Raw genomic sequence first — 13,418 nt, forward strand, 5'->3', positions numbered from 1 at the left:
GGCTTCTAATGAAGTGCACTTTACATTACATAGAAGCTGATAAAAAGTTATTCTAAAGGCCCCCTCTAGCTATACAGACAGCCGATGTGCCAAAAGGACCTAAGTCTCCTAAGTCTAAGTAAAGTCCAGCTATATAGAGTAGGTACTCCAGCAGCAAATGATCTGCTCTAATGTCAGTTTTTGTGTTTGGGTCTCTTTATGGCACAAGAACCTGAACCTACTAGGGGAACTCTGTCCAGTCAGATCCTTCTGAACTACAAGATAAAACCCAGATTATTCATGTTATTATGAAAGAGTAACACATGATTTACATATGATTTGTATTTTAAACTTGTCTGGTAGGTTCTCTCAACTATCCATACAAGGGGAACAGATCCAGCAAGAACAGCAAAGAAAAGTGCAAGAGCAAGTGGATAAAGCTCAAGAATTTCAGATGGAAAACCAGAGACTACAAGATGAGGGCAAGAGGTGAATGTATAAGTAAACTGAGCCCTTTCTTTATAAATTTCCACAATATTTTCCTAAGTCTGATATGAAATGTACAAGCACAATTGTCCCGCTAAATCCTCTCCAGTAGTTTCTCATTGTTTATGGACTGCAATGTTCCAGATCGTAGAGTGACCTGCACTATGGTAGAGGTTCTGCAGACAGGAAAAGTTATCACTAGTCAAAGAAAACTCATTTGATCGTTACCTTTACACATACATGTAGTCATATAAAGTATGAAAATTATAATACAAGGTATATTTGGTGAAGAAATACCTAGTGCCTATGAAAGAATTGGCTCCTAAGGGAACGATCAGAGATCAACTCCAAATGAGAGCAACTGATTCCTTTCAGTAAGACCCAGTATTGCAAGGAAATCTTTACCTGTATAATAGAAAACGGCCACCCCCTCAATAACACCCTGGGTGGCCATCTATTCCTCCAGGCTGTATTTATTGGTTTAATGAATTAACAAATGGAACTTACATTTCCAATACAGACTTCAAGAAGAACTGTCTCGATTAGAAATGACTTATAGTGAAAAGATGTCAGAGCTAAGAGAAATAAAGAGACAGCTAGGATCCGAGCAGAGACAGCGAGAACAGCTTGAGAGAGAGCGTTTGGAATTGAAGGAGTGTGTACAACGCATGGAGATCAGCAGTATAGCTCTATCTGAACAGTGCCAGGTTGGTATTGCTGTGAGTTTGTAGATGTCCAACTAAGGCTCCTTTCAGATGAGCCAATTCTTGTTTGCGTGAGCAAAGTACGTCATTGCTAGCTCATTCGCTCTCATGAAGCCTGTTTAGATAGGCAGATTTATTGTTGACTCGTTCAACGAGAATCGTTCAGTCTTTCACATTAGCGAATGTGAAAGACCGAAGGAGCAATCTTTAACCCCTTCCCGCCCCATGACGTAAGGGTACGTCATGGGAGCGGGGTACTTCCCACAAAATGATGTACCCTTACGTCATGGGAATAGCGCGAGATCATAGTAGCCGGCGTCCCGCTGTGACAGCAGCGGGCATCGGAGATGCGCCCCCCTGCTGTTAACCCCTTCCCTGCCGCGATCTAAGTAGATCGCGGCAGGGAAAGGGTTCACAGAGGGAGCGCGCTCCCTTTGTGACTCCAGCCGACTCTCGCGATTACATCGCGAGAGCCCAGCTGGTTGCTATGGCCACAGGATGCCAGATACCGGCGTCCTGTATTGCCATAGCCTGTGATCGCTATAGTAAGCAATAAGGCATGGCAGGAGAGAAGTCCTGCCATGCCTTATCGTAGCGATCTGCAGTGCTGCAGTAAAAGTCCCTCAGAGGGACACAGATTGTGTAAAAAAAAAAGAGCAAAAATAAAAATGTAAAAAAAGGTAAAAAAACCCTTTTTTATACTTTTTCTCATATTAGCATTAAAAAAAACTTAAAAAATTAAAAATCCCACATATTTGGTATCGATGTGTCCGTAACGACGCGCATAATACATTGAACACACTTATTATCCTGCACGGCAAAAAGCGTTTAAAAAAATGCTAAAAAAAATGCCAAAAAACGCAATAAGTCATTAAAAAAAAGGGTGTACCCCAAATGGTACCAATAAAAACTACAGCTCGTCTCGCAAAAAATAAGCCCTCAGAGAGCTCCGTCGATGGAAAAATAAGAAAGTTATAGGACTGTGAATGCAGTGAGCTTAGAAAAAAATAATTTCCAAAAAAAGGGTTTTTATTGTGGAAAAGTGGAAAAACCTAAAAAAAAATATAAGAATTTTGGTATCGTTGTAACGGTACCGGCCCGCAGAAAAAAATGTTGTGTCATTTATGCTGCATAACACTTTAAAAAAAAAAATCTATGGCAGAATCGATGCATTTTCTCTCCCTACGATCATAAAAAAAAAAGGTTTACAATGTAGTCTATGTACCCAAAATGGCACCAATAAAAACTACAGTTCGCCACGCAAAAAATAAGCCCTTATACGGCCACGTTGACGGAAAAATAAAAAGGTTATGGCTGTTGAAAAATGGAGATGAAATCGTTTGGTCCTCAACGCCAAAATAGGCCATGTCCTTAATGGGTTAAACAGAATGAGAAGTGAACGCGCCAATGATGATTTTTTTGCCTGCATACAATAAAGGATGTTCGACAAGCGAACTATTCTCATTTGGCATTCAGTCGTGGCTAGCATTTAGACTGAACAATTATTATCGTTCACTTTCATCCGTTCAAACGCTTTTTTTTTTTAATAATATCGTTCCATCTAAGATTCTAAATTAGTTCTACCAAAATTGTATTCAGGTGGAAAATGACAGCAGCACGTTGAAAAGTGATAAAGTTTAATGCATAAAATTCAGAAAGACTGTAGTGAGAGCCAAAATGTCACTTGGTTAAATAAACTTTTGTAAATTTTTGTCTACATTGTCATTAGGTGTTGTCCCAGGTGAAATATACTATCCAGGAGCAGAATAATCATTTGCTGGCTCAGATTAATTTATTAACTCAAGACAATCGTGAATTACTAGAGAAGAGTCTGGAGAGTGGAGCTTTGAGGCAAGAGGAGGAGAGATGTTACCGGTAAGGTTGTCATGTTTCGTAGATGTGTCGGTATTCGAGCACTGCATTTAGTCCATATTTAACTGGTCTTGAAAGAAATGGATGATTTTGTGCTTCTCTGTTACTATTTCAATTCTGACTTGTAATTGGAAGAGAAAAGTGTCATGGTCCAATGCAGAGCAGGCATTCATCTCTACAGTTTGTGCTCACAAATGATTGCTATGTGTAAGGACTGTGGATGAGGAACCACTGTATCAACCTACCGGGTAGGTAAAGATCTGATCCAGAAAAGCTGACAGCCAACCCTAGCGTGGGAGGTAAGATACCAGATGAACAGCCCCATATACGGATGAAAACTAGGGAAGGTATCTTGCCCTGAACTGATAACCAGGAGAAACCCCTGCCTATAAGCAGAGCACTCGTCCCTATAAGGACGGCCCCACGGTCTTCCTCTAAGCGCTGACTTACCCTTGTGAGCCAGAACGCCTATAGGACAAAGATAGAAGAACAACAGGGAGTACAGAAACAAAGAAGGAAGGAGGGGATGAGGATAAACAGAGAAGCGAAGAACGGAAATAACAGACCACAGAGTCTGTTATAAGAGGGGCTGGGTGGGGGCAGGGCTAACTCCCGAAACTTAGCTCCGCCCCATCCCGCCTCCTCTCTTTGCAAATAGTGCCGAGGGGACAGGAGCTCAGTGCACTGCTCCCGGCTCTTTCAGCCTCCTTCCCCTGCAGAGAGGGACGCCGTATATCGGCCGGCGTGAATACCCGGCCGATATATGTTTGTCTGAATAAGGCCTAAGGGGCGTAATGTACATGCAGGAGTGGGTCCGGAGATAAGAAAAATAAGAGAACCAGCATTGTGCCTAGTTACAATGCAAATATTTTGTTGGATGGATTCACACATAGCAGTTTAGGCCGCATCCACACGGGCGACTTTATCACGCGATTTTGTCGCAATGAGATAGTGCTATAAATCGCATGTATGTGGAGCCCATGCTTTCCTATGGGTTCTTCCACACAAGCGATATTTTGCAGCCTGCGACATTGTGAGACTACAAAATTGCAGCATGCTCTATGCAGTCGCCATTTGTAATGTTTTCTAGCCCATGTTTTCCTATGGAGCCTTCCTTTTTGTTGCATTGCATCGCACAAAAATGTAGTTTTCGTGCAATGCGATTTAACATTGACAGTAGGAAATCCTATAGTAAAAGTCCTAGCTGTATCAAAAAATTTTTAAATACTCATACATCACCTAAGTAGCGCTGTCCGACTCGGCCCGTCTTCCCCGCTCCCTGACAGTTGTCTTCAGCATCTCTTGTGGCTGGGGATTGGAAAATCTCCGCCTCTGATTTGGCATTGCTATAAAATAACAAATGCCCACCTCTCCTCTTTTCCCAAGAACTGTGCAGCAGCTATGGCAGCGATCCTGGTCTGTGTGGACAGTGGAAATCAGGCAACCATTGCAGCCAATCAGAAGCAACAGCATCACCACCCGTTCTCCTGGCATTAGTGCTCACATTCATGGCACCATGATGTTAGGAGTTCAGAATAGTCATGCTGTGGCCTTGAATTGGCTACAGCAGTCTCCTGATCTCCACTGTCAACACAGACCAGGATTGCCGCCAGACTGACAGCGCAGCATGGCCAGATGTTTAAAAGTCGGACAACCCCTTTAGAAGGCGTTTGAATAATGCATGCACAAAAAGTACATTTTTAAAGATGCCATTACTGTGCCATAAGCAAATGCTTCAACTTGAGAAAACTGAAGGCTTTGTTTGATGCAGTTTTAAAAGTCAATAAACTTTGTGAGAACATATGTTTTTTTTGCCGTATGTAAAATAAAATAGAAATACTGGAATGACCCCACCTTTCTTTATTATCTAGAGAGAAATTGACAGAGCTAAAACATGAAAAGCAGAAACTACTTGATAAGATCATGGATCAGTACAGAGTATTGGAACCAGCGCCCGCAATACACAGGTAACTCCTCTAATTCAGTCCGAAATGGGAATCCATGTATTCCTAGTGCATGGATATTTGCATCAGTACAACTAGTCGTTTTCAGATAGTATCATGCAACCATAATATGGCATGCATGCCAAGATAGTACATGGTGATTGGCGCACGCAGCAATGTCATTGCATAATTGTGTTGTGTTGCGCGCATATCTCTTGCAGGCGGCACGCTGCAAGATAAACTACCAATTTTATTAAATTAAAGCTTCTAAGCAAAGCATTTCTCATTGTACTATCAGTAGTAAAATCTGGCCTTTGCCCGCTAACCCCTAAATATGCCAGTATGCAGCAGAACATGTTGAGAAGAGGGTGTGTCTGCTCTAATATATTAATCTAAGGGCTAAAACAGATGAGCGCATGCGCAAATATGCTTGCTGCTATAGGGTGCATTCAGGTGACCGTATATCGGCTGGGTTTTCACGCCCAGCCGATATACGGCGTCTCTCTCTGCAGGGGGAGGAGGCTGGTTAGCCAAGAGCAGTGCTCTGAGCTCCTGCCCCCTCTCCACCCCCTCTTCGCCCCTCTGCACTATTTGCAATGAGAGGAGGCGGAACAGGGGCAGGGCTAAGTCCCATGAATTAGCTCCGCCCCATCCCGCTTCTCCTCATTGAAAATAGTGCAGGGGGGTGGAGAGGAGGCAGAGAGGGGGCGAGAGCTCAGAGCACTGCTCCCGGCTCTTCCAGCCTCCTCCCCCTGCAGAGAGAGATGCCGTATATCGGCTGGGCGTGAAAACCCAGCCGATATACGTTCGTCTGAAGTGTATTTACGTATGAACAAAATAACATTTTTTTTTCGTTTACCATTAAAATTTCACGCTATTGCTTAAAAAAAAAAGCAGGAGGATACATCCTGCCCTATTTTTTCTTGCATGTAGAAAAACTGCTTGCGAGAAAGATAGGGCAAGTCCTGTCTTTTCTCATGCATAGTATTAGCGCGCGAGAATCCAGATAGTCAAAACAAAACCACTGAGATCAATGATTTGTTCGGTCACTTTTTGCAACTGTGATTTTCACAGCTGCAAAAACACGGTCATCTGAGGAAGCCCTCAGGTAAAGTCACAAGAGTGAGAATCTCGCATGAGCTTTGTGTGTTGCGAGACACACAAAATGTACGTGAATATAAACTCCATTCTTTGGAATGGAGTTATTCACATGACTGATTTTTTCCCCTTCACAGCGATGCTGCTACGTTAAAAATCACAGTATGTTCTGTCTTTTGGTGTTTCTGTCTCGGAAAGCCTTGCCCAGTGTGTTCAATGGGACCTTTAAATACATCGCATGGCACTCGCATGCTGTACGATGTGATGTTTGCCTTGAAATTAATGGGAAACACTTGTGATCCTCTATCGTGCGTGGAACACACACCTGAGGATCGCAATATCAGAGAAATGATGTGAGGCATTCATAAAGATAAACGTCTTGCATCGGTGTGTAAAGCGCACATTGGCAAACGTGATATCCTCCCGCATTTCTCAGCCTGATATCGCGCTCGCCTGTGTGAATCTGGTCCAAGACTAAGAATCCACTGCAAAAAGTGGCAGAAGTGAAGAAGCTACGGACAGAAACTCTAGTACTACATCTTAAATAAATGATGTGACAAATGGTGGGCTAGTTCCGTCAGATGATGGGTTGGGGTCTTGCTGGTGAAATGTTCTCGATGGCTTGTTTCTATAGTGGACGCGGCAGGTAATATCGCTAACATGATTTATGTGTTACTGACAGTCACAAGAGAAGTAACTGGATAACTGATAAGATGAAGAGACTCCTGAAGACCAAGGAAAAGCCTTCCAGGGTCCCTGGAGAAGCACCACGTTTTCTGAATCCTCCTAAAGAACCTTCCTTGGAGCCAGAAAGCCCCTCAAAATGTAAGAAAGAAATGCAGCTTAAATTAGTAGAAGAGACTTTTCACTTGTGCAGAATATTTCTGCAAGACGCACCTAAAGATGCAGTTCATTCAGCTGCTGCGTCTTTAGGTGCGTCTTGCAGAAATATTCTGCACAAGAGAAAGGAACCAAATTCTTATTCTAGAGCAGCTCCATAGCAGTAAAAGGAAGTGAACCTCAATATTCCACACACAACCGTGGACAGTGGAGCACTTTTTAAAGAAAAAGCAAACAATTTTCTTTAATCATCATAAGGCTTCTTTTCCATGAGTGTATATCGGCAGGCGTTTTCATGGACTATCATCTGGGGAGTAGAAGCTCTTGAACGGGTGCACAAATCTAACATTTGTGCGCCCGTACACACAACATGGGCCCCAGCGCATATACGCCATGCCGTCGCCCCTTTCCCCTCCCTCCCCCTTGCAGGCTCACCTGAGCTCTCCTCCACGCTCATTCTTTGTAATGGGAGGTGGTGGGATGGGGCGGGGCTAAACTACACCCCATCCCGCTTCCTCCCATTGATGGCTATGGACAAGGGGTGGGGCTTAGCTCCACCCCTCGTCCCGCCCCTTATCCGCAGCCAGCAATGAGGAAGACTATCCAGGAGACTCTTCTGTTTTGCTGAGTAAGGGAGAATTCCTGTACTTCATAATATTCCTGGTCAATTCAAGGAGTAGCCAACTACAGCACATACATACTGTGTATCCATAAGCCTAAATAAAGAAGAATCAAGCGCTAATATCCCATTTAATTAACTCTAATGATGATGCAATATTGGCAATACTTACTTCTTTCCATATTTATCTATATCCTCTGGTATTATTCCTCAGCTGGAGATGGGATTCTCCGTCGTAGTAGAAGTTCGCTCAGTGTCTCCAGCCAGTCATACCAGATGACCCCTCGTTTCCGCCGTGTAAAGCTCAGCTCCACCATTCGTGGCAGTGAGTCGTTCAGTGCCGCTGACAGCTCTCCCAGAGAGAAGTTCCGCCTGAGAACCACGAGGCAAATACAAGACAGTGAAGATGAGGACACGGCCTCTGACGGAAGGAGAGACAGCAAAGGAGAAGAGACAACTTAAGCATCTGGTGGAGAAGAAGACCTCTGAGCAGAGGACTATATGATGAAAGGCCCACTCTCTTATTGCTAAACATGATATAATCAAAATACTAAATTAATATTATTAATTGAGGGTGTGGTGAAAAGTAGCTGCCATATGCAGTGTCATTGGCCAGCCTACAGATGCCCATATATGCTGTGACCGACCCATGGTAACCATATGCAGATCACCACTAATTGCTGGACTAGACTTGGACATGCCGTAGTTTCAAATTTCAAGTCTGGTGCAGCCCCACAATTAGTGGCAGCATATACAGGCATCCTATGGGACCTTTCACAGGGGATGGATGGAAAAGGCCGGACGACGCACCGTAAGTTGCAGTGAATTCTGCACTAAAATCCACAGGCTGCCTGTAGATTATGAAGTGGAATTGAAAATTACTAAAAACCTGCTTGTAATTCCGCATCAAAATCTGCAATCAGACCTACAGATTTTGGTGTGGAAGTACACCACCACAGATTTGGCTGCATCCTGCGGCATAAGGGCTTCAACTGATGAATGTATGCGCAAATACGCTCACCGCAACGGAGCATGATTGCACATGAACAAGGGTTGCATGCTGGGTCACACACTTTACCTTGCTTTTTTTCAACCTGCCATAGACCTCTATGGCAGCTTTCTGCATGACACGCAGAGCGATAGAGTGAGTATTATATTTTTCACGTACAATTCCTGCTCATAAAAACGAACACACTGAGATCGAAGGTTCGCTTTGTCGCGTTTTGCATGCATGAGTTTAAGTCCTAATTCCTTCCTGTGTGAAAGGTCCCTAGGTACACACATGGCGGAAAAAGTGCAACAGATTTGAATCAAATACGCAGGAAATCTTTGGCTCATTACTTTCAATAGTAGTACATGCCGCACGGAATCTGGATCAGGATTCCTGCATACAGAATTATCCATTGGGAAGGGCTAAATCCTTATGCAGATCACATGTGCAGAGCCACGGCTGAGCCACAAATCTCTGCTGCAGTTTTTAGAGGCGGAATCCCCTTGGAAAAGTCCAACGCAGATTGTGTGAACAGACCCTAGTATTATTTTATAGCACCTACTGATTAGTAGAGTTCTGCTTATTTTGCACATAATAGGATAGTACTTATGCTTACAAAAACTTTACAAGAATAATAGACAATAACCATTTGTGTAATTTTTTTGTATAGTTACCTACAAATATATGTATTTAGACATTTACATATTTTTCACGTATTTTCAAATGTAGCTTTTGTTATGGCCATGGCAAGCAAATTCCTCATTAGCCATACAACCCCTTTTCTGTGGGCAAACTAGTTGATCCTGCCAGTAGCATATGCTTCTCTCAAAGATTAAGCCATGCACATGTAAGTACACACGGCCAGTACAGTAAAACTGCGAATGGCTCATTAAATCAGTCCGTATGCTGTCCGTGTATTCCACAGACAGCAAACAACCCCAATAAAAAAATCACTGCATGTCTTAGGCCTGTGTCACTTGAACGTATTTGCGCAGCTTTTTGCACGTTACATTTGTGAGCGCAGTGAACAGAATCCATTGCTTTTAATGGGTTCGTTCACACAAACGTAATTTGCACGCACATTTCATTCGAGCTAAACAATACGCAGCATTTGCATGAAAATAGCATTTGGGCGTTAAAAGAGCACATATGAAACTAATTAACTTAACTGTCAATTTCAAAGAATGGGAACATGGTTGTGTGTTTTCTTGAGTGCAAAAAATACAGTAAAACACGCACATTGATGCACAAATACACACCGCCCATTGTGCAAATATGCAGCAGTAGTGTGTGAGCAAATGCACTTATTCCCGAGTGACACCAGCCTCAATCTTGTCTGTTTTCATAGACGAGAGCGGGTCATATAATATGCACGGTCCGTGGAGATCGGACAGCAAACAGATGGAGACCGTGTGGTATCCATTGCATGCTGCACCCAAGTATCTCAGATGCAAAATGCATAAGGTTGTGTGAATCCAGCCTGAGGCCCGTGTCACACGAACATAAGCATATTGGCATGTGTTTTTGTGCCTTGCTTTTGCCCACTGAACGTTAAGTAGTTGTGTGTGCAACAACCCTTTCACTGTAAGTTGTGCACAATTGCACATGCAAAAAAAATGCAACAAAACTCTCGCTTGGGTGCCTTGATGTTCAAATGCCCGACGGGAATGCATGCGCAAAAATTCTGAATGTGCGACAACTAGAGATGAGTGATCGTACTCGCTAAGGCAAACTACTCGAGCGAGTAGTGCCTTATGCGAGTACCTGCCCGCTCGTCTCAAAATATTCAGGTGTCGGGGGTGGAGAGCGGTGAGTTGCGGGAGTGAGCAGGGAGGAGCGGGGGAGAGAGATCTCCCCCTCCCCCGTTCCTCCCCGCCGCTCCCCACCCCCCGTCGGCACCCGAATTTTTTCATGACGAGTGGGCAGGTACTCGCATAAGGCACTACTCACTCGAGTAGTTTGCCTTAGCGAGTACGCTCGCTCATCTCTAGCGACAACCCATTGAAATCAATGGTTTCTATTGCCAGCGTTTTGCGTGAGCGAAAACATGCGCAAAATCACCTATGTGAAGGAGCACACTTTTGTTTTGCACTACGTAATTGTTCACGCATATTTGTGTGACGCAGGCCTACGTATGTTTATCAGCAGCTGGTTCTACAGCTGGCCAATACCACCCTGTAATAGATGCCTGCGGAGCAAATCTGTCCTTCTAAAATGGCCCTACAGTATAGTGGACATGAAATGTTGGGTGTTCTATACTTTAAGGGATTGTTGCCCATATTGTCAGTACATACAAGCACTGCCATTATTTAATACTTATCCTACTGTAGATGAGCTGTTTATTCACAAGGTTACCCATAGTGCATTGCACGTTACCATTTTTCAAACTACGGATGTCCAGGCAGCCATTTAAACAATTGTTATCAGCATTGGATGAACATTTTTTTTAATGCAAGTTTCATCACAGCATAAAAAAGTAGAGATGAGCAAACGTGCTCGTTTAGAGTAATTACTCGATCGCAATTCGGGGTGTGAGCGGGGGGTTGCGGGGGAGTGGGGGGGGAGCATGAGAGAGTGCTACCCCCCGCTCCACCCCGCCCCCCGAATCCTTTCGTCCGATTAGGCAGTTACTCGAAAAAAGCGATGCTCGATCGAGTAATTGTCCTAAACGAGCACGTTTGCTCATCTCTAATAGAAAGTCATTATGCAGTTTTTTTTTCTATGAAGACAATCTCTATTGAGGCGTACGGACATCATCGAAAGGGACCGCTATCAGCCAGTGCAAAGAGCCACCAGTAAACCTGGCCCATCCATATATTACATGGTTGGTCATTCATTTGTCCGTGTGCTGTGCGATGTGCATGAGACTGCATGGCTGCATGTTCTGTTCTTGTACGAGACTTGCACAAACATAGAATATGCAGTGATTTTTCTGTCTCGCTGCAAGAGAGATGTCGCCTATGGAAATATATGCATTGAGTAGAATGGGTTCTACTCTTGTGTGAGTTTATCACCTGTGTGAAGGCATCCTAAAAAGGACACTCTGGCTGCCTTGGAAGCAATATTATGTATATACTGTTATTCTTATTTGTTACCAATAAAACTAATTGCCCATTAAATTAAATGTTGTTTTGTTTTTTTTCTATTACAATGTGCATATGGCTTCGTATGGTACTGTGCATGCCCGCGTATCACATGGACATGCACAGTTATATATATATATATTTTAAAATCCCCCGCTCTGTTCAGAGTGGGGATGCGTATGGAAACACTGCCCATACGCAATGTATTGCATATAGACAGCGTATCATACGCAGAGTATACAAATGTATAGGGCTCACATTGTGTACCTACACAGAGAAATAGAGCATGCTGTGATTTATTTCTCTTGCGTCTCGATAGGCAGTGTCCACATGCTGGTGTGCATGTAACAATGAAAGTCCATTGACTTTTGTTGACTCCATTCACTGTGGATCACTTGTTCGTGCAACATATGCAGTGGGAACACAGTTGTGGACAGGATCCCTGCATGGCTTTCGCAAATCAAACCTACCCGTGGACATTGGGCCTTACACAGTGATTCAAGCATCTTATATTGCACGTACACCCCCCATTTGAGCACCCCCCCCCACCTTTGAGTTCTATGGGGACCTTTAGTGTACAAGTATGCAGAAAAATACAACATGCTCTATTTTTTTTTTTTTGTGCACACAAAATACGGAAATACGTATGAACCCACTGAAAATGGGCTCTATTCTATGTGTATTGCGCGTGCATATACGCTTGCAAGTATGTCTGTGTGAAGTTGGCCTAAGGGTGGCTACTCACTAGCGATATTCTTTCTTTTGCTGCGAGAGGGAGTGAATAGCAGCGCAGAGAAAACTCTGATATCACACACTGTTTTCAACGGGGCTGGGGGCAGCAGCACCAGCCGCATTGAAAACCTAGGGAATACATTGCGGACTTTTGCCACAGCTGTGACAGTTGTGGCAGAGGATTCCTTCATCCCAGTGGGGACCGCGGGGCGAAGGAATCCTCTGCCACAACTGTGGCAGAAGTCAGTGATGCTATCCCATTGCTTTCAATAGGGTCGGCACTGCTGCTGCCACATTGATAGCAGTGGGTTGCAGGCAACCCCTGCAGTGATGATTTTCAGGGAAAGGCTTGAAATATAAGACCTTCCCTGAAACTCAGACATAGCTGTAAAAAAAAAAAATTATACCCACCTAGAAGAGCTGTCCGGCTCTTCTCTCCGGCACAGCAGTCTTCTTCTCTCTTCTGGGGGCCAGGGATTGAAAAATCCCTGCCCCCAGAAAGTGGTGGTGCCATTGGCTGAGCGCTCAGCCAACCACAGACAGTGCTCATCCATTGAATTAGAATCGCAATGATTCTCCGCTCGTGGACAGGGGGGAAGCGCTCTCCATAGAGTGTTCACTTCGTTTCCCGCGGCCAGATTATCGCTGCTGGGAACGCAATTCAAACCCGCCCTTGGACAGGCACCCTTAAAGTGGTTATTCCACAAATGACATTTATCACCTATCTACAGGATAGATAAAAAAAGGCTAATTGTGTGGTCCCACCATTGTAATCCCCATCGATCACAAGAATCGGAGTCCTAGGTCTTCCTCTACTCCCCACTGCACTCCCGCAACGAGAAGGTGCTTGATTGGAGCGCCTGCCAAGCATGTGTCCTTCCACTCCATTCATTTCAATGGGACAGTTGGAGATAGCTGAATATAAGTGCCTTGCTATTTCTGGCTATCCCATATAGAGTTCCATTCAGCTCTGTGGTATACCTATAGATAGCTGAGCACTTGTACTCAGCTATCTCTGGCAGTCCTATTGAAATTAATGGAGTAGCAGCACGGATTGTGGTCTGCTGTTCC

At 44.0% G+C, this 13,418-nt stretch overlaps 1 protein-coding gene across 1 annotated transcript in view; it reads left to right on the top strand.

The window, feature by feature from the left end:
- LOC136582068 (girdin-like) overlaps positions 1–10,428 on the top strand; it is a 59,245-nt gene extending 48,817 nt beyond the window's left edge. Inside the window, exons 15-20 of the mRNA XM_066582841.1 lie at positions 343–468; positions 986–1,172; positions 2,899–3,044; positions 4,913–5,008; positions 6,765–6,907; positions 7,756–10,428. Coding sequence (XP_066438938.1) covers positions 343–468; positions 986–1,172; positions 2,899–3,044; positions 4,913–5,008; positions 6,765–6,907; positions 7,756–8,003 — 946 coding nt within the window. The 3' untranslated portion in view covers positions 8,004–10,428. The remainder of the gene's footprint in view (positions 1–342; positions 469–985; positions 1,173–2,898; positions 3,045–4,912; positions 5,009–6,764; positions 6,908–7,755) is intronic.
- Positions 10,429–13,418: the final 2,990 nt, after the last annotated feature.

This window comes from Eleutherodactylus coqui, chromosome 11 (genome assembly GCF_035609145.1).
Source record: "Eleutherodactylus coqui strain aEleCoq1 chromosome 11, aEleCoq1.hap1, whole genome shotgun sequence".
NCBI classification, from domain to species: Eukaryota; Metazoa; Chordata; class Amphibia; order Anura; family Eleutherodactylidae; genus Eleutherodactylus; species Eleutherodactylus coqui.